Genomic DNA, 24,156 nt, shown 5'->3' with positions numbered 1-24,156 from the left:
GTCTGAGCTGGGTTTCATTTAATAAGTCTCTACAGTAACGATGAAAAATGCTGGTTTGATGCTGGCACACAGCAAGTGACACCATTTGCGTTCGGAGGGATAATGGTTTCCATTTCACATCGGTTAAATCAGTAACCAACAAGAAATGGAAACTATAACCTCCCTGCAGTGTTTCAGTAACACACAGCCTGCGTGCTTTGTGAATGGTATTTGTCCACTTATGTGTGGTTCTCGTCCTCATCTTAATTGACAACAGACAACCCTTCAGCTGTGATGAAATGTGGCTCCTGCACAGCAGTAAAAATCTCATCAGGGTTCAGGGTGGAGGTTCACTTCATTTTAATCCTCTGACCTCCCCCTTTCTGTCTGCAACCACCGGTTTGCATGCTTAACTTCAAACACCAAGTATAATTTCTTTGTAGTATGTTGCAGATGTGTCTTTCTGTGAATACACCATCAATTTTCTATAAAGAGCTTGTTTTCAAGTTGTTCTTGAAACACGGTATTTTTCCCAGATGAAGATGATGAAAGTATTTTACAGTAGTGTGTGTACCTTGCAGTCTTTTCAGTAAAGCTGTAAAGAATTAGCCTTCATTTTCGACTACATGATTCTTAAAAAGTCCCAGTCCTGGCATTGCCATCGATTGGAATTGTTAGATGCTAAAAATTGTCAACTGTTCCATTCTGCAGCAGTGACTTCATATTTAGAAACAAAGGTTAAGAATGACACCTATGTGCTTTAAAAACCAAGAAATGTGTTTATTTTGTGTGCTATTCCAGACATAATGTCCACTGTTCCCGTGATGTTTGAGATTCTTTGGCCCTAGATGGTCTGCTCACATGACACATGGCAGACAGGCTGGAGATACGGCTATTTTTGTGCTATATTGGTATTCATGTGGCGTTCGTGTGTTCAGATTTGCCTAAGTTCACAGTGAAGCATACCAGATATTCCTCTGGATTTGCGTGTGCTCATGTGAGGAGGAAAATGCAGCTGCCATAAGCTGAGCAAAAAAACAATGGAGTATTTGTGCCTTTAATAGTTAATGTGTTGTCTGTTGTTTCCCCAGTTAAGTTTCTGCTACATTTTAATGACCCTCCTCCAAACTACAAGTTAGTCCACTGGTTGTCAAACTGTGCACGGCACCCCCCCGGTGGGTATTTAATCCCAAGGAAATCAACTTTTATAAAGATCCTTTTTGTAAAGTTGAGAGTATCATGCTGTTTATTTCCCCCAAACCTAATTTAAATGTGAAAATTTAAGAACCGCTGAGGCGGCCTGCAAGTCAAAAACCAGGGCATAAAACTCACAAGTTCATTAGCTCCACTACTTTAAAGGATAACCAAAGAGACTCATACCCTTGTTCTCATTTCTGTCAGAGGAAGCTCAGTAATAAAGCCATTCCACATTGACAGATGTGCCTCACTCTTTGTGAGTTACACAATGTCAGAACTCAAGGTGAAATCTTGCATTTCTATTTGAAATCTTTTTATCCTTTGTTTAAAAAAAATAACCCACACTCAGTTTAGTCCAGTGTGTCAATCTGCTGCTGTGAATGAGGACAGGAGATGACAAGACCGACTGAGAATGCCTTGACCTGTAAGATAGGCGTTTATTCTTTTCTTTTTTCTTGTAACCATGTTCTGTACATGCTCGCCAAGAAGTTAGCAACTGACAAAAAGAAAGAAAGTAAAAATAACCAAACAAACCAGAGAGCAGGATTGGGTTAGTTCATTTCCATCCAAAAACATTTTTTATTGTCCTCCAAACTGAAAGGTTTACCCTGTGATTTGGCTTCTTTGATAAGCCAAAAAACATACATTGCATTTCCTCAGGTAGCAGTGGAGGCATACAAAGATCGTTTTGACTGAGAGAAATTAATGGAAAGAGCAATACAGGATTCTCTTTTTCAAGTCACATGATGAGTAATCTTTGCATTCATGAGTAATGGAGAGAAGATTAATTTCAGATCACTGGAAGCTTGAGAAAGTAGCATCTGATCTTCATTAAGAGAGAAAGGAGGGAGAAGATGAAAACAAACAAACAAACAAAAAAAACAACCACATGAAGACCATGGTTGCGTTTCTTCCATGTTAGAAAAGGCCTGAAAACGGTCACACTGCTGAGATTGTTTCATCTCTGGTTGCCTCCAAGTTGTGTATCGCTTTTATGTAGAGCATCTGTAGTGTACACAAATGGACACTGGATATGCAATTCAAAACCAAAGTGCCCACAGTTGATAGAAAAGCAAGGTCACATGACCCAAAACAGGTGATGTCACACAAAAGGGAGGGAGGAGGGTGAGGCTGGACTTGAAGGTAACCAAACGCCGTCATCAGTCTGTGTGTTCGTGTGTGTGTGTCTGTGTGTGCGGTGAAGTGCCGGCGATGCGGCACTCAGCACCATTAATGTACAGTTACTCAGGTGTACGAACAAAAAGAGAAAGACCTCCCCGTCTAGTGACTGTGCAGTTAAAAATGGGCACATGGTGATTTAAGCTCATGCTTAAGTTGTGGTAAACCATCCAAGCACTTCTTTAATTTATAACTATAAATACACAGCAGCGTTTTTACCAGAGAGGCTTCTGTCTGCTCCTCTCCCTTGGTGAGTGGAGTGTGTGACAAGTTTGTCTCTTAAAACGGCTAACTACGCTTTGCTCATCTGCTAAAGGAAACACGGGTTATGTGGATTTGATTATCAACTTTCATATAGATTTTTCTATAATATATTTATATAGTTAATTTTCCTTTCTCTCACGCAGCCACCACTCTTGCTTTCACATTCTCTCGTCTCACTACTTTTATTCAATGGACACAACATAAAACATGGGGTGGAGTGGGGAGCAACAGAGCTGAAATGACACATGATCACTGACAGATGATCACTGAGAGAAAAAAAAAAAAAAAAAGCCAAGAAGAACTGCAGTCTTTTTGTCATCCATTGGCAGTTGGACTGACGCCGCAGTCAGCCAGTTAAAATGGTGGTTTTGAGGGGAGGGAAGGGCCATGTCATCAAAGAGGCGGCGGAGGAGGTTCTTTCTTCGTTGGTGCCGTTTTAGTTGTCGTCTTCGTCGTCTTGGTAGCTGGGGTCGTCTCCTTCAGGTTGAGGTTCTCCAGTGCCACGTCTAAGGTCATGACCTCAACACAACCCATGGCCTCGAAGTCAGCGAAATTCCGCAACGAACCGTGACAGTCATCCTCGTCCTCGGAGGAGGAGGCTGAGGCGTCCTCGTCTGGTAACAGTGTGGACAGCAGCAGCTCCGTCACGAACAGGCTCCTGTCGGCCCACTGGGCCTCGCACGCCTGCCGCTCTGCCTCAGACAGCCGTGGTTCGCTCAGCCTGCACAGAGAGAGACAGAGAAGGAGTGATGAGAATAAGAAATTTATTTGTAACATGAAAATCCTGCTACTAGTTATTCCTCACTGAAAAATCCAAGACCTTTATTAAAACGTCTACTACTGGACACAAGATTTAAGTTTTTAAATTTCCACAATGGGGCCAAACATAATGCTTGCAGATAAATGCCTTAAACTAAGGTTTAAAAGGAGTTTCTGATCACATGTTAAGCTGTGAAGCAATGTTTTTAAGAGTGGATCACACATACACACTCAGACGAGCATGCACGTGGTTGTTGCTAATTTTTCCACCCAATTTCCAAACACAGATAATAAGTAAAACACATTTAAAAAACAAAAACCAGAGAGACTTGAAAATAAAAACATTTAAAACTGGCACACCTGCTGAGTAGAAACTGGGAGCTATGTGCAGTATGCTGTGTGTTGGGCTCGGGTGGGCCCGGGTTAGGGCTTGGGTTGGTATTATGGTTGGCGCTTGGGTTGGGGTTTGCAGCGGCTGAATTGGTATTTAGAATTGCATTGGCTCGGCCGCCACCTCTGGTGGCATTTCGGGCAGTCTCCAGCTGTTGACGTGCCGCCTGGGCCTGCTGGCGTTCCAGCTGGAGTTGCATCTGAAGCTGCTGGAGCTGGGAGGCAGACGGGCCCGAGCTGAGCTGACCTCCTGCAGACCGCCGCACCCCCGACAACTGAGACAGAAGCTCTGGAGGAACAGAAAGCAACAGTGGTCAGTGTAAAGCATTAAAGCTGATCATACTAACTACAAATGATAGCTCAAAATATTACCATCTTTTAAAGAAATTTATTATTATTATTTTTAAAATAATATATCAAGTCGGTCAAGCGTTTTATCCCTCAAAATATGCACTGATTAGTTATACTGTCACCAGCGCACCAAATCAAAAGACAAATGTGATTTTCAGGGCTAAAACTCAACGAGCTGGATCAAGGGCTCAGCAGGTATAGTGGGTCATTAGAGAGGCGGCTGGTGCCCTGTGTGTGAGGCAGACTGAACAGGGTCCCTCATTATGGCACAGCTGGAGCTGACATGGCGAATGCCAAGCACTGAACCAGATTCAAATTGGGAACAGGATAAACAAGGAATTGCTACAGCAACAACTCTGCCCACACATTTCTTTACCATCTACACAATATTTAAGTACATGCAGACACAAGTAGCAATGGATTATAATACCCAAGCTACAGCAGTTAGTTTACCCTTGTTTGTGAGGAGGAAAGTATACTAAAGACAACCTACTAAACTTACCACACCTGATTTAGTATTGAGCACACCTTTTCTTTCCCTGTCAAACCTTTACGATAATGCACATAGCAATAAAGATAAATTATTCCTTTAGTGTCTTACTGTAATAATTTGTTGTCTGACTTGCACCTGGCTCTGCAGCTTCTTGCTCTACAATTATGGGCCCGCACAGGAAGCCTGTAATAACAGGTGCTTTGGGATTGGGGACTAAGGGGAAACTACACACCGGGGAGCAGCATTTGAACCTTGGTGAGGTGACATTACACCTGGTTGGTGGGTTCAGACTATTTAAAACTGCATCAAATGTACTCCACTTAAGCTCAATAAAGCCTGGATTTTCAAGGCTTTTTTAAAGTTAAAACCCATCGTTCACAGAGCTACCAGGATATTTTCCCCGTTTTACTTTTTTTTTTAAAATAACACTTTCTGGAGCGGCATTTACATTTCAAGTCAGTGCAACATACGTCACTCACTGTTTACTGTCATGCTGGGAGATTACCAATCATGGAAGAGGAACTAAAAATTACCCTGAAATGGCTTGGGTACTTTGTTGAACAGTTCTTACAACAATAGAAAAAAAGTTCCTGGATTCAGGAAGTGCCTGATGATTTCTTCAATGAGTGTATGTGTGACTAACCTGCTATGGGGTCCATGGCCTCTCTGCTGTAGTTGGAGCTCTGTGAGGAACTCTGACTGGTGGAAAGCCCCCCTGTGGTGCTGCTGGTGAAATGCATGTTAGACCTGCGGGCTCGCGGGCCCCCTAACCCGCGCCCGGGGTGAAACATCCTCCTCACATGCCGCACGCCACTGGACTCATCGTGATGTTTGCCGTCAAGGAACAAAACAAGATCATAATATTGCTACAACTAAAAATAAAAAATGTATAAATTAAAAATTAAAGTGCAAATTTTTTAAAAATTCATAAACTTCAAAACATGCCTGATTGTAAATAACAGATTTCTTGCTTGTAAAATTCCATCCATTCGCTTCCGCTCATCCTTTTCAGGGTCGCGGGGGGCGCTGGAGCCTATCCCAGCTGTCATAGGGCGAGAGGCAGGGTACGCCCTGGACAGGTAGCCAGTCTGTCGCAGGGCTAACACACAGTGACAGACAACCATTCGCACTCACATTCACTCGTACATTTACACCTAGTGGCAATTTGGATTATCCAATTAACCTATCCCCACAAGCTGCATGTCTTTGGACGGTGGGAGGAAGCCAGAGTACCCGGAGGGAACCCACGCAAACACGGGGAGAACATGCAAACTCCACACAGAAAGACCCCGGCCTGATGGTGGAATTGAACTCAGGACCTTCTTGCTGTGCGGCAACAGTGCAAACTTGTAAAATTACTTTCAAAAAATTAACAGTTAATGAGTGAGATGTAGCTCAAAACTATCGATGCCACGCCTCTAAATGCTTCCCAGGACTTATTAACTAGCCATCTGCAATCAATACCTGCATAAAAGCTCTCATGTCAACATGAACACAGAAGACATTGAACTTTGCAGACCCGCAATCGAAAGCTATGGCTCTGTCTGTGAACCTGTCAAAGGACTTGTTCGAGCTACGTTTCATTTAACTATATTTTTGCATTTGTGGTTTTCTTCACTGCACCCATTCAAACTACGCTATAAATAGGCAGCCAGACTGCTGTTGTCAGTCCGAGTCTATTCATGAGTGTGCTGTTCATCAGATTATTTCTAACAGGCTAAGCAGACAATGACATTTTAGCCATTTCGACAAATAATTAGCTTAATTTAATGAATGTCCCTTTTTTTGGGAGGAGGTGAGAGCTTCTTTAACCTTTGCACAAGTGGTCATTTACTCATTTAAGTTACAATGTGTCTGCATTTTCATCCTCAAAGGAATGAAGGAGATAAGCATGCATTTCTGGAATCTAATTAACTAAAATGCCTTGACAGAGCCTTGGGTTTATGCGAAGTTTAATAGCAATCAAGTAACAGATTAGATAAGAGCACTCCTAAGACTACTTCCTTTTTTTGAGTAGAGAAATTTCCCAGATAAAGCTTAAGTGAATGCAATACTCAGGTCTTATTTCCTGCCCTGATTTCTGAACCACTAACATGTTACTGCCTTCTGCAGTTATATCATCAACAAAAATTAATTTAAATCAGGAGATAAAACGATGCAAATCAGTGTTTCCATTGCATATTTTTTCCTCTCTCATAAAACAATTCTACTGTAATGTTTCTGTCCATCAGCACTTTGCTTTTCTTCATCTCTTTTCTGGCATCTTACAGAGCCAAGAGTAGGAAAAAAAAAAAAAAAAAAAACCTGCAGCTTTTGGCTCCATGGATTAATTTATAATGAGACCTAATAAAAGTAACCAATTGAGGAAAACAGTATAGTCCAGTAACTACAAAGAGAACGTGTAAAGTCTGGTCACATGACAGCCAAGAATTTAATCATTTAATCAGGCTTGTATCAATAATGATCCAGATTGCATTGATACATCCGAGAATTAATGACAATGCCACCAGGCATCAAAATCACTGGAAAACCAATGAGAACCTGAAACACCCAAATAACAAAAAACAAAGGAAAACAAAAGCTGAACACAAGTGCCACTGATCTGTTTTAGCCACATTTCCTGGTGCTATTAATTTACCACTTAATCATGTGTCCATCTGTTTATTTTTGAGGCATGAAAATGAATCCATGCTCCTTCACTGTCTTGTATCGTCTATGTACCAGATCACTGGCAAACTGCTCAGCATTTTATTTATTAACATAAATAAAATGTTAATGTTAAAATGGCTTGTCATGCACAGTAGGCTTTAATATTGTAAGCAAATTATCAACAAATGTCAGTTCCAGTGAACAGATGCCTCCTTAGTGCAATGATCTTTAAATAGACAAGGCTACTTCAATGACATGAAACGCAGCATTTCTTTCACAAAGCATTAAACTGTACATTAAAATACAGATACTGTCACTTCATATCTGCGGGGATGGTACTTAAAGTACTTGAAAAGGATATCAAGTCTCTGGGTGCTCTGTGTTCAAGTGTTAGATGAGCAGCAAAGTCATCTGTCACATGATTTGGGTCACCACCAGGAAGCGCTGCACATATGGGGCAGATCTAAATGACAGAAAAACAGAGTGTGCACATTAGTTTTCACAACACACACTTCACCTCACACTCAACATTCACCACGAGGTATTAGATCCTCTTGAACAAACACTGAGACTGGTAATATCTTCTGTGAAAAACCTGAAGAAATGTAACATCAGTAAAGCGAAACCCATGTGAAAGGAAAATATCCAACAGAAATTAATTTAAAAAAGGCACAGACTGCCATCAAAACATCAGAATGCTGCAGGGCACTGGCTGTAACAATGACATTAATAAAAACATCAATATGTTAATACCTTTAATACTTAAACTCTGACTATTTAAGAAGGTATCAACGCTAATTTTCTGCAGTAGTGACAGACCGATACCTGCTGTGCTTTGTCACGCTGTCGTCTGACAGGAGCTGACACCTGAGACTTTATAATGAGAGATATCTGTGGGAGAGTTTCATGACAGAAAGAATGGCAGCTCTGTCCCCAAAGAGCCAATCATGGTGTTGCACTAAGCAGTTTTCACCAGCAGATATATTTACTCACTATGATCCCAGCCTAGAGCTATCATACTAAGATTGTTATCAGTTTTCTTGGCTATATATGAATTAGCACTTCATTTGTCTTCTGTGGGATGAGCCGTGGAAGACAAATGATTATGTTGGCATTGTGTACTGAATAGTGAAAGATGATGAAAGATGCCAGATAAGTGTCTGAACTTGAAAACGTTTTTAAAGTCGTATTAAAAAGGGTTTTTTAAAATCAGAATTTAGCTGGTGATTCTAAAGATAAAGATATTGGTCATTACTGAAATGAAAGTCTTAGGTTTCTCTGCATTAATTTAGACACCAGTGCCCGGTCACGACTCCCAATCGTTCACAGTGCCATCTTACTCACTTGTTAAGTTATATTTATCTTTAAAATTTATCTGTAAAAATCTGTTTATTCAATGTCATGATTTTTTCCTGCAGTATTGGGGTAAAGTTTTTCTCAAGGTAATCACATTAGAAATTTCCACAATGTGATAAATTTTTGTTTGTACATTTAAAAAGGAAGAAAATTCAAATTATCCAAGCTAAGCTGCAGTGATGATTTAACCAGAGCATGTAGGTAAATCCTCATATATTCAAAGAACAAGGATTTTGTGTCACTTGCAAACATAAGGAGACATTAACAGTGTTTTTACATAATGGCTGTCTGCACCTGTGGGGGAGAAATACTGTTAAATTTCATTTACTTACTACAGAATAATCACTCATTGAGATCTTCTTTAGCTACATATCTTCTTGGCCTTATATTATATCTTGGAATTATATGATTTTTAACAATGAATATAATAAGTTTTCATCTGGTGTTCCTGGACAGATTGTGCCTCCCCTGTACTGTCTCAGTCTCACTGTCTGCTCATGCGTCTTTCTCACCATTTGCACACATGGAAAACTAGTTCTCCCCTTATTAGAATGAGAAGACAAATATAAAGCCACAACTGAAAAATCATTTTAAGTCAACAGCTTGTAAAGCTCACGTGCAGTCTCAGCCGTATAAGCCAGTGGTGGTGGTGTTTTCATTGTCTGTACAAAAAGAATAAGCTATAAATAGAGCTGCAAAGTCTGCCATGACTTGCAATTTGATTCTTATTTCAGACCCAGAAACTGACTCAAGGGATTTTCAACAATAATACTGTGAACCAAGACAATAAATATGACATAAATGCATGAAAGCATGCTGACAAACCCAACAAGGTTCTGTAATGTGAGGCCCACTCAGACACTGATTCAGTTTGCTTAGTTAAGATAATATTGAAGGAAAGGCAGTTGTTAATATCTGCACAAACATCAAGTTTAAATTTCATGGAGCACCAACTTACCACTTCTGTGGAGGTCTCTGTATGCTCTGAAGCCACATGCTCCTGTAGGGACATCTCTGTGTAGCCCATTCTGCCACAGTAGGGACATGTGAAGGCTTGGGGCTGCTCCACCGAGAAGGCTTCACCACCATAGTACAAGTCTGGGAGGGAATAAACACCCACATTGCATGTAATGTCAGTTATGTAGCAACATTTAAATGCAAGAGTTTAAGTTAAAGCTACAAATATCTTATAAAATGTAAACACAATTAAAGATACTTAAACAATGAACTCTGTGTTAACTACAGCATTTTTACCCTTTACATATACCAGGAAACATAAATAAACCCATGCACATGAAACCATCAGCAAGTAGGCCATCTACAGACATAGTCACAAACTACAGCAGTCCATTTAAGAAGAACGTTTAGCTCCTAATGAGATCTAATCAGCACTTCATTAGCTGTTAAAGAAAAAACAACAACAACAAACATTAGCATTAACTAATTAAATATAAGTAACGAGTTAAACATAAGTGCAAATTTCACTTTTCCTACTGTCATAGTTAACACTCACAAATTACAAAAAAAAAAAAAAACTCTCACAGTTTATTACGGTTAATAATGATTAATATATAAACCTTTATTAATATTGGTTAATCTCAACTGTTTAACACAATTAATCATAAACTTAAAGATCCCATATTTATTGAAGTTAAAAATTTAAAGATGTGTTCCTTGCCACGAGTCTTCAGGGATAATCAACCTTTTGTTGAGGCTGCTTGTGTTGAATCAAGCAATGAAGTGCAATGAAAACATGCATTTATAGATGCATGCTCACCTATATTCATTCTACAGTCCATACTACCATCTTTTTTAAAATCAACACTTGTGTTGTCCAGCAACACCAATGCTACTTCAAATTTTTCCTTAATGCGAGCATATTCTACTGAAAATAAGAAAAAAGGTACTTGTGAGCTGCTTTAGACAGTTTGGTTTGTAGGTGAACTCAAAAACTGTGACCGGAAGAAAAATCATCACTGGCATGAACTGGGCAGCAGCACGTCAAACAAATTAGCTGAAGGTGTTAATGTGAGTGTGGTTGTCTGTCTCTGTGTTAGCCCTGTGGTAGACTGGCGACCTATCCAGGATTTGCCCCTACCACAGCTGGGCTAGACTCCAGCCTAGTGGTAAATGCAAATAAGTCATCGCTTTTTCTTGATTATGTTGGTTTTTAAATTATCTTTGGAAGCCTTTTTTTTTTTTTTTTTTTTTTTTTTTTTTTTAAATTTGGTCTTTACAAACATCTGTGTAAAAAAACCAAAACCAAAACCAAAAAAAAACACCATCTTGATTTGACTCTAGACCTGGTGTGAAAGTTTCAGCTCTGAAAAAAAGAAAAAAAAAAACTGAGCACAACGCTAAGACTACACCAGAAAATTTAAATGTCCGCATACCCTGAATAGTTCTATAGAGGTGCTGGGAAAAGTTGCTGATACGGGTCATTTCACAGAGACCAATTTATAGCATACCTTTTCTTTCAAATCGCATTTTTTTAAAATAAGAGAAAGAAATCCCCTATTATTAGCTACATGTATGACAACTCATGGCAGCCATCTCATTTCCCCAAATAATCAAAAGAATTCTAATCATCAATTATTTTTAGACATAGCTCAGCTGGTGGAAAACCAGCAGGCTCACTGAAAATGCTTGCAAAAAGTCAATAAAATATCACTGCCAAAAAAATGAAAACCTCTTTTTAAGCTTGCACCTTCTGTTGTGTTTTCAGCAACAGTTGCTGTTTGTATTTGTTTTTTCACCAGACTGAAAAAGAGCATCTTCAATGTGTGAAAAGCTCCACGCTAACATATTTCACAACACCAAGACAAGAAGTAATAATAGAAGCAGTCGTCCAAAAGTAAGACAAATGGCCCATTTAATCAAAAAACAATTACACTACATTTGGATTGTACCACACTTAATTACCCAGAATGCTTAATTAAAGAATTAAGAATATTAAAAGATTTGGAGAAGTTTAATCCTTACTGCTGCCAATACAAAATATTCCAGTTATGCAGTGATAAATCAAACCCAGAAGGCCAACAACAGACTCCCGAAAACTCCTCAGGCTGAGTCAAATCTATCACTGTTAAGCCATTTGGGAGCAGCCTTCCCATCTGAAAACAAAAGCCGGTGCCAGGAAAAGATAACATACAACATTGCAAAAGTGCAATCTTATAAAATCTAGTGAAGGGAGGTTTAAAAAGACTGCCAGTATTACTGCTTTGCCCCAACTGGCAGTCATGACAATCCCAAGACAATTCGGTTCTTCAGCATTCGTCACCACTGCACCAAGTTTGAAAACAGCTCAGAATTCCCCATCTTTTGCCCCCCCCCGCTCCATTTTCCTCATACACCTGGACTATCACTCAACACACCATATGAGCATACACATCATCCCTCTTTAACAGCAGATAAATTCGTATTTGATAGCTTGACAGTTTACAGTCCCTCAGTTAACTCGACAGTGAAATACAACAGGCAATTACCCTTTATGAGAACTGGCTTACAGACACCGTGTCTGTAGTTTGAGGCTCAGTATTTTAACTGATGGAGAAATGTTCATAAAGTCAACTACACTCTATTCTCGTTCCTGGTTTTTAGCTGACTGTTGACATGGATGATGCGCATATCGTCTTTACTTACCAAAGTCAACACGGGTTAATATACACTGCATGGGATGCTCTGTCGTGTGTCTGGTTGTAGTTGCACCGCTCTCATAGCACGATGCGCAAAGATCATAGTCGTAGCAAATTAAACATTTGTAACGTCGTCCTCTGAAGTTGCCCTTTAAACATGCATCACAGCTCACACCTGAGTGAAGAAAGGAGAACAGAAAAGTTAGAAAATGTGACAGTTAATCAATTTTTAATTAATTTTCAAAATCAAGTAATTGATAACTTCACATTTTAAGGATTAGACGATTTATTACTGGATATAATTTATCACAGTTTCTCTGTTGCCATTAGGTTTATTGGATTACAAATAATTTTTTCCCCTTGTATGTTCACTTCAGTTAATAAACTGCAGTGAGAAAAATTCAAAACATACCTACATTGGAAATGTACAGAAATATTACCACTACATGTTTGCAAGCATGTAGTTACCAAAGATAAGATGAAGTCTGGTTGGAAGATTTTAAATGGATATTCACTTGATTTTTCACTCCTGAGCTGGAATATCCCAGATCGCTACCAAATTCACCCCAGAACATTATAATTAAAACGAACACAATCAAGATAATTCAATGTTCATTAAGATAAGCACTGTTTAGTCTGAACTGGGGCTTTGAGAGAAGTCAACTCTTGTGGTAACTTACTGGATTGCATTACTTTCTTGTGCATTTGTTTTGTTGTACTTGGCTAAGCGTTTTGTTCAATATTTGCTTGTGTCACGGTGGGCATAGGTGACTTGGAGTAGATTTCTGGCTATGTTCCTTACAAGTGTTTATTTATTGCACAATTTATAAATAACATGTTACTGTGTTACACTTAGTCCAAGTTCCATCAACGTTTAAGTATAAACTACATTCACAACATTGAGCTCCTCCATTTATTAATAATCACTGCCTTCATTTCAGTACCTACATACATGTAATGCGCCATGTGAGATGGACTGTGTTCAAGTCCAGGCACTTTTTGATTGACTACGACAGTCGTACAGACACCGTGTACGTATGGCATGACACTGGGTTGTGTAAACCCCCCCTAATATCTCCATTCATAACCATGAAGCTGTAAAAGCGTATACAAACGAGTGTGACAGCGCTAACCCCTCCACGATATAACTCAGGCACAAACACCTTGACTGACAGCAAAGTTAAAAACAACAACAACACAGGCATGGCATGTAAAGGCCGCCCAGGCCTAACCTTCGCAGCTGGCTAACAATTTAACAACTTAACTCTTAGCTCACAGGCAAGTCATCAATGGTAGACTTTACCCAAGTCAACTTTTTGCCGGTCTGTGATCAGAAACGTCTACTAACAAAATTACAAGACATCTACTCAACACTAATAATTAACAAGGTTGGCCACAAGGACGACGTGAATGTTACTTTGCTAAATGTTAGCTTGCGAAACTTGATTCAGCAGGCCAGCAATGACCAGGAAGGAGGCTGAAACTAGCTAACGTTAACGACATACAAGTTTCAAACCCATAACGCCATCTGGGACGCGCTCCTCGCTTCTATTTCCTATTCTCGACACTCCCCTCGCTCCCCGGCTCGTTAAGGTTAACCTACCTACATTACCCATCTCCCAGGCTAGCTAGCACACTTAGCTAAAGATAACGAGCTCCTTCCGCTTGTATGTCAGCGTTGTTTTGGTCAGCTAAAACAGAGTAGTGCATATGTTCTGAAGGGAGAAGACCAACTCCAAGAGTCCGTTATGATTAGACACAAATTCTCCCGGCAGCCATAATGTGCCCCCACGAAATTTCACTGCAACCTCGCTGCTAACACTAGCCTCCGTTAGCTAGGATGAGCTGCAAACTAAGGAATTCTCGGCTAGCTAACATTAGCTAGCGGTGAGCTGTCATCGCTTTTAATCGCAAATCCCGTCTCTGCTCCCACCTCCGTGCTAAAGCGCCTTCTTACCTTCATGACGGGACATCCTACCGCAGCCCCTTGCTTGGGCTCCCTCGCCTTGCAATGCAAAATAATATGAGTGAAGAGAAGAGAAGCCGGGGCTGGCTGGCTCTCCCTGGCCTCTTCCCTCATGAAGGATCCGGTCTGGCTCGCTGCCCCCTCCCTCTCCCTCCGCCTCCTGCTGTGTCACTGTCCGGTGCATTGCCACTCCGTGCACACGGTGGCGCTGTTGTTCCATTTTTTTTTTTTGACCGCAAACGCTGCTTTGGGTCGCTTGTGGGTGAACTATAGTGACCTTAGTTCCCACGTTTTTAATTTACTGTGAATTTCATCATTGAAAATTCTCAGAAGTGTTTTTAAATCATTAAACTGGATGTGTAACTGGAGTTGAAACAGTTGACGATACTAGGATTTTCATTGTGTGACCAGGAAGGACGGGATTAAAATGAAGGAAAACTCTGGTTGAACAGGTTCATGAATGTAGTTAAGGAGAACACTGAGCGGGTTGGTGTGACAGATGATTGGATGATAGGGATAGTTTGAGATGGATGCAGATGAGGTGTGGTGACCTCTAAATTATTGCCCATCCCAGTTCTATGCACTTTATTTATTTTTTAGCATCATCAAATAGCCACAGAATTAGAATAACTGACAGATTAGGTGAATTTTCATCATTGCCTTACAATGAAATATTATGCTGGGTCGGGATATCGGGTGGGATTATCTGCTCCCACCAAACCAGATACAAATCTCAAAGGATCCAGTTCCAACGCCCCCAGATCATACATCCCTGTCCTGGTGCCAAAGCTTGTTTGGTGGGTGCCCATACAATATTAGTCAGGACGCTTGATTTGATCATGTCAGCTACTGTCAGATGCTCCCTTATTCACAAATGGTCACCACAGCGGGTTGCTCAGCATGATGATGTGGCAGACTTTTATACACCAGATGCTGTTCCTGATGCAACTCTAAAGGGAATAGACACAACTCCCCAGAGTAGACACAAACCAAGGATGACCACACATAACGTCAAAAGGTATTTCATCTTAGAATTTTTTCATTTAGTCATTTATTTTTATTCAACACACCAAGAATGAGACATCTAAAAGCTTTGTGTGTGAGTTCTGCTGAGAAGCTGCTGCTGCCAGGATGTCATCTCAGACACTGCAAGCTTTGTTCTAACTTCATGGCTCAAAATTGAAGTTTTTGACAGTAATTTAAGGAAGGAGAGTGACAGCTGCACTAGATGAAGATGTTTAAATTATACTGGAGAACTGCTGATTATTTTTGTATTTCACAGTGCCTCATTGTTGCTTCTTGCCAGGCAGACCTTGTAGAGCGAAATCAAGACAGGTCAGCAAAGTGCAGAATCAAACTGGCTCACACATTTGGCAGCTTGCTGAGGTATGTGGATGGAAAGAATAACTGTAATTACGCATGCAAAGCTATTTTAAATTTGACGCAAATGTCCAACATCAGCTTGATTCTGGGAAGTTCACAAGCTTTTCTTTTTTTTTTTTTGGTTTTTTTTAATTTTTAACAAGAAGCAGAAAAAAAGAAGTTTATCTGGTAAAACATTTGTTGACCTCTAAACTACAATCTTTCTAATTTCATTATTTCCACAGCATACAGAGAAAGGTTTAGTTTTAGACCTCAAAAAGCTTGTGAAACTTAAAAAAAGTATAATACCCCATGAAGTGGTATCTCATATTTACTTATTTGCCAGAGGTGAAAGAACACAGGGCAATGCTCTACCACTGGAAAGTTTCCAAACACGCACAGACGTCACACAGGTAGTCGTCTGAACCACGCCTTTTTTCCCCATAGATATCACACAGCACAGTGTGATATCTATATTAGCACAGTATATAAGCCTGGAAAGTAAATAAATACTTTGCAAATCTGCATATCTATGTCTCCAGTCTTACCAAACAACTTAACAACATAATTGCAGCCAGAATCATCATCTGCACCTGAAGTCCACCAATCATATTATATCCATTCTCATCCACCGTTGCTGGCTCCCCATTCCCGAACGCATCCAATACAAGATTCTGCTCCTAAACTCCAGACCATTTTGGCCTTTTCTTTTTAACTTTGTCATCAAAGCGCTCAACTTAAGCTAGCCCTCTGATATAATCATTTCTGATCCTCTTCATTCTGGTTACTTTCAGGTAAAATCTTAGTGTCTTCAGCTTCGCCACCTCCAGGTCTACCTCCTCGCTTTTCAACTCACAAAGACAGTGAATTTTTTGTTATAAGGTAACCTCGAATGTTTTGAAAGGCACCAGGAATAACATTTATCATAATCAGTATGATTACATTTCACTCAGGATTACCCTGAGTCTATCTAGTAATGTGAAACAGTCATATATATAATAACCTTATTACTGAAAGTGTGACTAATCTGCATCAGTTATATTTCATAACATTTGCTTCATGTTGCACCCAAGAAGTTAGTCTTGGCCTTAGCATGTTGGAACAACACCTGAATTTCCCTGTCTGCAATTTTGGCATTATTTCCTCAAAGCTCTTCCAGTCTTTCAAAATTGTGAATACACAACATGCCCTCTGATGGAGTAGTGGCCAAGACCCTCAGGAGATCAAGCAATGTAGTATTGAGTCAGTCAGGTGAATTGTATCATCTTATCAGTTGAACTCTAGTGCCCAGCTGAAATCAAAACATGCACTTTCCTATACATCTTTATATAAATGGGTGTTAAAAATACAAAAAGTTACTTTGGACTTCCCTTTGTCACACAGTCTCACGCTCCATTCAAGAATACATTTTAGTGTGACTTCTGATTTTTTTTTAATTGTAAAAATTTTTTTTTTTTAAAAGGACATAATTTGTAATGTGATACATTACACACGCAGTGACATCCTAGATAAACACACAGATAGACAGATCGATAAAAACATTAAAGTCTGAGTAGTTACAGTGCCTTAAGGTAGTGAAAAAAGCAAAATAAAGCATATGAAATTGCACTAAAACTATTTGCAGAGATGCGTAAAAACTGTTTATATGTCAGGTATCAGGCGCTGTTGGGGTAGCAGACGACACTTCCAGCTGGTGATGTATGCACACAAAAACAGTGGTGTCACTTTAACACGGACCTTTGCGCGAGTGCACCCATTCTTCGTCTCATCAACTGAAACTGGTTTGCGAGCTAAGCTGATGATTTGGCAGCATGCCAGGCAGGGGGAGAGAGACCCCTTCCTTCTCCATGCAACCAGCAGCCTTTCAAATATTCCTATAAGAGCTCCCACTGGATATTCTTTGTATAGACTGCAATTTCTTTTATGTTGGTGTTGTAAAAACGCCCTCTCCTTACAGTGCGTCTTTCAGCGTTCAACAGTTTTTGGTTTTTGTTTATTTGTTTGTTTCTTTTTTGAGAAGTAGCGCTTCCTGAAACATTTCTATTTGAGGTGCTCTTTGGATGAGCAAAAAATAAAAAATAATAAAAAGAAAGAAAGAAAAGCGTATTTTCGCATTCTCTTTGAGTGTCTTGGAGTTTTCTTGAATTTTTGTCTGCATATTCCTTTCGCGTCTTTTGTCATATATTGTCTATTTTTACCCTCATCTGTCCGGTAAGAAAACAAAGTCATGAATTGTATGATCTTCAGACTAATACAAAGCTATTAATTGCGCCTATAACACCCTTTAAGGGCTAACGTGAGATAGGTTACTACGATTCATTCAACCTTGCCACGCCCTCAACGTAAACAAATGGGGGCTTGACCAATAAGATCCACGATAGATCAGCCGATGATCAGATGACCGAAAGGAGAAACTATTTAAAACTGTAATGACACGCTTCATTCACAGCTTACACATTTCTGGAGCCGGTTCTTAACAGACGCTCACCAAAACGCACCACCGGCTCTTTGTTACCACTGAATTTAAATCGCTCACCAGCGCACCTCGCTGCCGGCAGTATTACCAAAGACATTTTATATCCCAAGAAAGCTTCCATTTCGTCCACACTCATCTGTGGCTGAGAAATGAATCATAAAAGCGTTTTAATCAGGATTTTCCTACTATGTGCTTATCCGCTTTTTTCATCAGCTACTGAGGAAAACGCCGTTCTTAAAGGTAAGAAATGGCTTTTTGTCTATTCATTCGCTGATTGCTCTCTAAAATAAAGGGAGAGGGTGAAAACCTCACGTCTAGCATATGGCGGAGTATACATCATACGCTTGAGAAAATCCTAAAATTCTCCCACGTCCCGCTTGATTAATGCGCGTCATTTTTAGGCTAAATTACACATGTGAACAAGTGTGGCGGGCAGAGCAAACCAGAAAAACTGTAATGGACTTAAAGGACAAGACGGCGACGTGTCCTTTTTGGAAGGAGTCTTCAAGTAGAGCCCCAAGTGGAAGACACAACGCCACGTCTGTGCGCTCCCCTTGGAAGGATGTCCTGCTGAATCCGCGTTTTACCGCAGACCTCACGAGATCGTTTTTATTACTCAGCTCAGCTGAAATCATTTTGGTCCGTGTGGCCCATTGGGGCGTTGAGTTCATGTTGAGCACACTGTGAAGTTTCTTGAGACAGATGTGCGATGTTGGCTATAAATAAAACTGATCTTTACTCACTGCGAGGGTAAACCAGACTTCGTTCGGTTCATTAAGAGCGCAACACAATGAGACTAGATGAAAAGTCCTATGCAAAACCAATTCGGACTGTACATCTTTAAAATGAAGCACTGCTGCAATTATTTTTAAACTTGGAAACAGTCAGCTTCTTTCATCAGGCATATGTAATTGTAGCGTTTTAATCTCAGGCTTGAGGCAGGTATGCTAAGTTGTGGCATAATTATGAGCTGTGGCTCCAAATTTGTGAAAAAGATGAACTAAAGAAGCGTAGCGATGACTTTACTGCTTCTTGAGTCCAACTTGGACCTAACCGGTGTTTAAGAGCAGATCTTGGCAGCAAAAGGAGGTTGATTTGGTATTTAGGCCCCTCCGTTTGCACAGAGGCTAAAATAAAGACAATGTAAACGGTCTTCAATTTTTATATTTATTATTGTGCATTTTTCTCCTCAGGTGAAGACAGTGGGCAGAATGACTTGTCAACAGACAGCCACTCTGTCGGTGGCATCATCAAGTACAACATGAGAAAGAGTTTAGATCTGGAGCAGGAGGGCTGCTACCTGAAAACTGGCAAGAATGACTGTCTAGAGAAATGTGGCTTCAATGCTACAGCCAAGACGATCTTCATCATCCATGGCTGGACGGTACATATGAATGATAATTTATATGTATCTGTTAATAATCATCTCTGTGTAGTTTAGGTTGATTTCTTTGGCTTCCTAAGTCACTCTCTTGACGTCAGAGTGAAGCAAGCTTAACTGTTTATTTTTGATTGTTGGAGGTAGCAGAATGATGCTTACATAGTTAACTGTCTGACCGATGACTGACTTCTGCTGTCCGACTTCTGCTGTCCTTTCCTCTTAGATGAGCGGGATGTTTGAAAGCTGGATGCACAAGCTCGTCTCTGCATTAATGCAACGTGAAAGTGAAGCCAATGTGGTGATTGTTGATTGGATATCAAGGGCCCAGCAGCTATACCCTGATGCAGTCAACCACACTTATGGTGTTGGCCTTGATATTGCAGAACTGCTCAACTGGCTTCAGGTATGTATAGTCATTTAAAGAAGCCCCCACCTATCCAGAGTACCAAAACTAAACATACAAATATTAGTAATGCTTCAGTGGGTTTCTATTCAGCCTCTCTTTTTTAAACTATAGAAAGTGAAAAAGTGATGTGCAACTAGTTAATTATAACACTCCACTGGACACCGAGGTCCACTCGTGCATAACTTTATCAAAGGCAAAATGGTTTAATTTGCAGAACTGATGTATAAATTGCTTTCATCATAGCCTTAAAGTGTAACATTGTGCTTCTGATATAGTACAACATGGACGCTCCATTTCTGAATTTTTTTTTTTTTTTTTTTTTTTTGTAAGATAAGTTTCCCAGTTTCCAAATAAGATCAGTGCATTTAGCGCTTCTGAGGCAAAGACAACAATTCCCATTCAGTGGGACTGTCACAAAATTGGATCAGTAAATGAAAGGCAATTCAGAGAGAATTCAGGCATCCTGCCATGTAGTAGATGTAGCCAAAGAGTGTCACTGAGACAGATGGTGGAGGCGCTGCTCCATGGAAGGAACTATCAGTGGAGTCTTTTCGGGTTAACTGAACTTGGCTCAGCTGCAGGCACAACTCATCATTGGCTGAAATCCAGGCTCTGTCCACTGTAGGCCACTGTGGCAGCAGCTGACATCTTTATTTTTTTTATTGTTTCCTGAAACAGGATGAGCACCAGCTCCCTCTGGAGAATGTCCACCTGATTGGTTATAGTTTAGGTGCTCATGTGGCAGGCTACGCAGGAACGCATGTACGAGGGACCATTGGCAGAATCACTGGTAAGTTGGAAGCAATATGAGCCAGAAAAAATAGCCCTTTAAATTGAGTGTTGCCTCATTTGCTTGACCTTTCTAATCTTTCTTCTTCATAGGTCTAGACCCAGCAGGACCTATGTTTGAGGGCGTGGAGAAAGAGAACCGCCTCTCACCAGATGATGCCGACTTTGTGGATGTTCTGCACACATACACTCGGGAGGCTTTGGGTGTGAGCATTGGAATCCAGCAGCCAATTGGGGACATTGATATCTATCCTAATGGCGGTGACGTGCAGCCGGGCTGTGGACTTGGGGACGTGCTGGCAGTGGCAGGAAGTAAGTGGCTGATGTTAGCTCCTCATTGGTTTGAGCTTCTAAGTCTTTACTTTTGCATGTATCCCCTGTGTTTTTTTTAAAAAAAAAAAAAAAAAAAAAAAAATCCTACTGACCTTTAAACTATAATCTACTATACTCTACTTTTCTAGATTTCATGGAGGTGATGAAGTGCGAACACGAGCGCGCTGTGCACTTGTTTGTGGACTCTCTGATGAACAAGGAGCACCTGAGCTATGCCTTTCAGTGCACTGGGCCCGACCGCTTCAAGAAGGGAATCTGCCTGAGCTGTCGCAAAAACCGCTGCAACAAAATTGGTTACAATGCCACAAAAATGCGCAAGAGGCGTAACAGTAAAATGTATCTGAAGACCCGGGCTGACACACCTTTCGCAGGTGAGATACAAGAATGAAATGTGCAAATGCACTGCAGTCATTTTTATCCAATATTATGACGTGCACTTCCTAGAGCAAAAGTGATAAGCAAGTACTATAACAGAGTCTGTATTCATATCTTTAACTTCTATATCTAACTTGTTTTATGATTTTACAGTTGCAGTGTAAACTACTACTGTACACACCCCTGCACTAGATCAAGTATTAACTCTTGACTTTTGTTCAAGGCTACCACTACCAGATGAAGATGCATGTGTTCAACAAAAAACAGTCGGATGATGCTGATCCAATCTTCAATGTCAAGTTGTATGGCGAGCACAAGGACACAGCTGATATGTTTGTTGACGTGTAAGTTCAAAACCTAAACCTTTCCTGCCAAACCAGTCTTCTTTCACAATGTCTCAACATGACAACGTGTAAATCGCTAACGGCTTAGTTATAGTCCTTCTGTATGCACAGTGTGGTAGTTGTTTTTGACTGAATGTTGTACTGAGAAACAAGCAGATTGTTTCTACAGCTTGTTCTGAATTTTTTCAAAGTGGTTTTGGGCTGTACAACAAATTTGGTGGCAGACTGAAAAGAACAGCAGTTTTCATAAATATAAAAGCATGCCAGGGCAATGTGACAGCTCTCTAAAGACTGGTTAATTTAAAGGTCTACTTTAGTTGCAAATACTTGATGTTAAAATTGGCGGACTTGAACACAGCTTCTGTTTTTAACATGTTTGTTTTGTTTGTTTTCTTTTCTTACTCTTTGTGCAGCCACGATAACGCGATTAGTCTGAACATGACAAACACCTTCCTGGTTTTTACCGAGGAAGAAATCGGTGAAGTGCTCAAGATCCGTCTGAGTTGGGAAGGAGAATCTGACTCCTGGAGCTCTATGTGGAAAAACATCAAGAAGAATTTCTGGGGCTGGAACGCCAATCCTTCCAAACCCGTGCTGGAAGTTCGTCGGATCCGTGTTAAAGCTGGAGAATCACAGAAAAAGTGAGCTGAAGGGACAAAACTGCAGTCGCCAGTCTTATTGGTGCAGAATTAATTTTAATTAATCTGTTCAGACACTGACTGATGCTTTGTGGTGTTACAGGTATGCTTTCTGTGCCGAAGACTCTTCAAAAACAGAAATCTCTCCAGGGGAATATATAACTTTCGTTAAATGCCCTGATGGCTGGGATGCCAAACCAAAAAAACGGTATGAAAAGTAGTAAAACTGGGAAAATTCAAATCGATCATTACCTGGTCCTGTAACTTAAAGTGGTGTTTATGGTGTATGTAATTATTCTGCTCTTTCTGATCAACAGGGTGCCCATGTAACAATTCAGCACTCCCAACAACCAATGCACCATCACCATGGGGGAATCCAACATGAATCAGGAAGAAGCCGTGCCCTCTGTATTTGAGCACTTTGAGCACTTAGGATTGATCAGCACGTGGTGAAGGGGGAAGTGGGCGGGGGGCTTCAGCTCTAGTAGAAGGTTTCCACTGACTTCGGAAAATAAGAACAATTGGTTCCTCTCAGCATGCGGCGGCTGCAAAATGGTGCACAGCCTGGAAGTGGTGGCACTCTCAACTGTGTGGGTTGCCTCAGAAGTTACAGAAAGTTCCTCTGTGGACTAGTGAAGTAGAGATTTCTGCCAGTGGACACACCAGCAGTTCTAGTCACTGTACTGTACAATTTTTAAAATATTTATTTATGAAAAAATGAAAGCACTGCAAGACCAACCTTATTTATCAGAGCACACCCCGTAATGGAGCGCGTGTTGAATGAGTTTCTTTGAGATGCAGTATTTGTGTATTAATATGTGCGTGTTTGTACCTGTGAAGTGTGCCTTTCTGCTGAAAGAGATTACTGATACACTGTTTAATTGAAGGAGATGTCAGTCTTATTAGATCCTATCTTTCCGTGCTTTTGTGTGTAGTTACTGTAAGTGGCTCACTTTTGAGGGGATGTGTCTGTACATAATGTAAATACATTTTTGTTTCTTTTGGAAAAATAAATTCACCTTTTGTTTGTAGCAGCAGTGCCTTGTCCATCATTTCAAGATTAAATCGGTGTTGTGGCCTACTCGCAACATAGAAGATGAACTATGTAACCTTAAGATTCACTTTTATTTTTCAGTAATCCAAGCATGTGTTATATTTGTCACACCTCATGTTCATGTGAAACTTGTATATGACTCAAATTTAGGAGAACGCTGAAAGTGAATGTTTTCTGACAATGACTCCACTACTGCTTGTGAGAACATGTTTGTACAGCTCACTGATGCTTCAACTTCAAGTGCACCTGTTGCCTCCTGTGAGGATGCACTTTACATTTGAAATATAAGCCAAACACCTTTCATTATAAAAAGAGTTTGCTATTCTGAGAAACTAGAAGAAATGGGGTAAATTTGCAGTGGGGTACACTTTGATTTCTGCTCTGCTTGTAAAAGAAAATTGTTTCTTCTCAGGGCTTGATAGATTTCAGGAGAAACTTCAGCATTGCTTCCTCTAAGCTAGAGTTTCTGAATAAACAGGAAAACCTATGACACTTCATGGTTAATGAAAACCCATAACATACGGTGGCATGGTTCAACCATGGCATAGGTTGAACTGAGCAGAGTTTTTTTTGTTAGTCTGTTGGTTTCTTGTATACATGTTGACTCACTTTATTCTGCGGTATACTGTCAACACACAGTTAATATCCAACTGGATGTGTTCCTTCCACAAACTTTACCAGTTTTTCACGAGACATCCATTTAGTGGAGCAGGAACAACGCCCCCCCACACATGCACACATGCACTTTTTTTCTCATATTACTCCTTCACAAATATCTAC

The 24,156-nt window shown here is 40.3% G+C and overlaps 2 protein-coding genes across 2 annotated transcripts; one reads left to right on the top strand and one right to left on the bottom strand.

Moving 5' to 3' along the window:
* Positions 1-1,593: 1,593 nt before the first annotated feature.
* On the bottom strand, positions 1,594-14,368 carry LOC100710260 (E3 ubiquitin-protein ligase KCMF1). Its single transcript, XM_003451073.4, has 7 exons — positions 14,210-14,368; positions 12,260-12,427; positions 9,576-9,715; positions 7,623-7,724; positions 5,256-5,436; positions 3,739-4,057; positions 1,594-3,340 (listed from the first exon to the last, which is right to left on the bottom strand). Exons 1-7 carry the CDS (start codon positions 14,223-14,225, stop codon positions 3,013-3,015), a joined length of 1,254 nt encoding a protein of 417 aa, XP_003451121.1. The 5' UTR covers positions 14,226-14,368; the 3' UTR covers positions 1,594-3,012.
* A 3,646-nt stretch (positions 14,369-18,014) lies between these two features.
* Positions 18,015-23,353, top strand: lipg (lipase, endothelial). The gene is made up of 10 exons (XM_003451074.5): positions 18,015-18,296; positions 19,250-19,440; positions 19,661-19,840; positions 20,522-20,633; positions 20,726-20,944; positions 21,094-21,336; positions 21,564-21,684; positions 22,098-22,325; positions 22,426-22,530; positions 22,640-23,353. The coding sequence occupies exons 1-10, from the start codon at positions 18,206-18,208 to the stop codon at positions 22,650-22,652; spliced, it is 1,503 nt and encodes a 500-aa protein (XP_003451122.1). The 5' UTR covers positions 18,015-18,205; the 3' UTR covers positions 22,653-23,353.
* The last annotated feature ends 803 nt before the right edge of the window (positions 23,354-24,156 follow it).

Source organism: Oreochromis niloticus, linkage group LG12 (assembly GCF_001858045.2).
Source record: "Oreochromis niloticus isolate F11D_XX linkage group LG12, O_niloticus_UMD_NMBU, whole genome shotgun sequence".
NCBI classification, from domain to species: domain Eukaryota; kingdom Metazoa; phylum Chordata; class Actinopteri; order Cichliformes; family Cichlidae; genus Oreochromis; species Oreochromis niloticus.
The sequence above is the reverse complement of the archived record's forward strand: the minus strand, read 5'-3'. Positions and strand labels throughout refer to the sequence as shown.

What these genes read in the sequence shown, in the direction of transcription:
- LOC100710260 (XM_003451073.4), bottom strand. An exon ending in ATTAACCCGTGTTGACTTTG is followed by an intron (nt 9,716 to 12,259) that starts GTAAGTAAAGAC and finishes ATTCCCTCCCAG; the next exon opens with ACTTGTACTATGGTGGTGAA. An exon ending in CAGAGACCTCCACAGAAGTG is followed by an intron (nt 7,725 to 9,575) that starts GTAAGTTGGTGC and finishes TCTGTCATTTAG; the next exon opens with ATCTGCCCCATATGTGCAGC.
- lipg (XM_003451074.5), top strand. Translation starts at nt 18,206, where the DNA reads ATGAATCATAAAAGCGTTTTAATCAGGATTTTCCTACTATGTGCTTAT. An exon ending in GACCATTGGCAGAATCACTG is followed by an intron (nt 20,634 to 20,725) that starts GTAAGTTGGAAG and finishes TCTTCTTCATAG; the next exon opens with GTCTAGACCCAGCAGGACCT. An exon ending in GCTGATATGTTTGTTGACGT is followed by an intron (nt 21,685 to 22,097) that starts GTAAGTTCAAAA and finishes CTCTTTGTGCAG; the next exon opens with CCACGATAACGCGATTAGTC.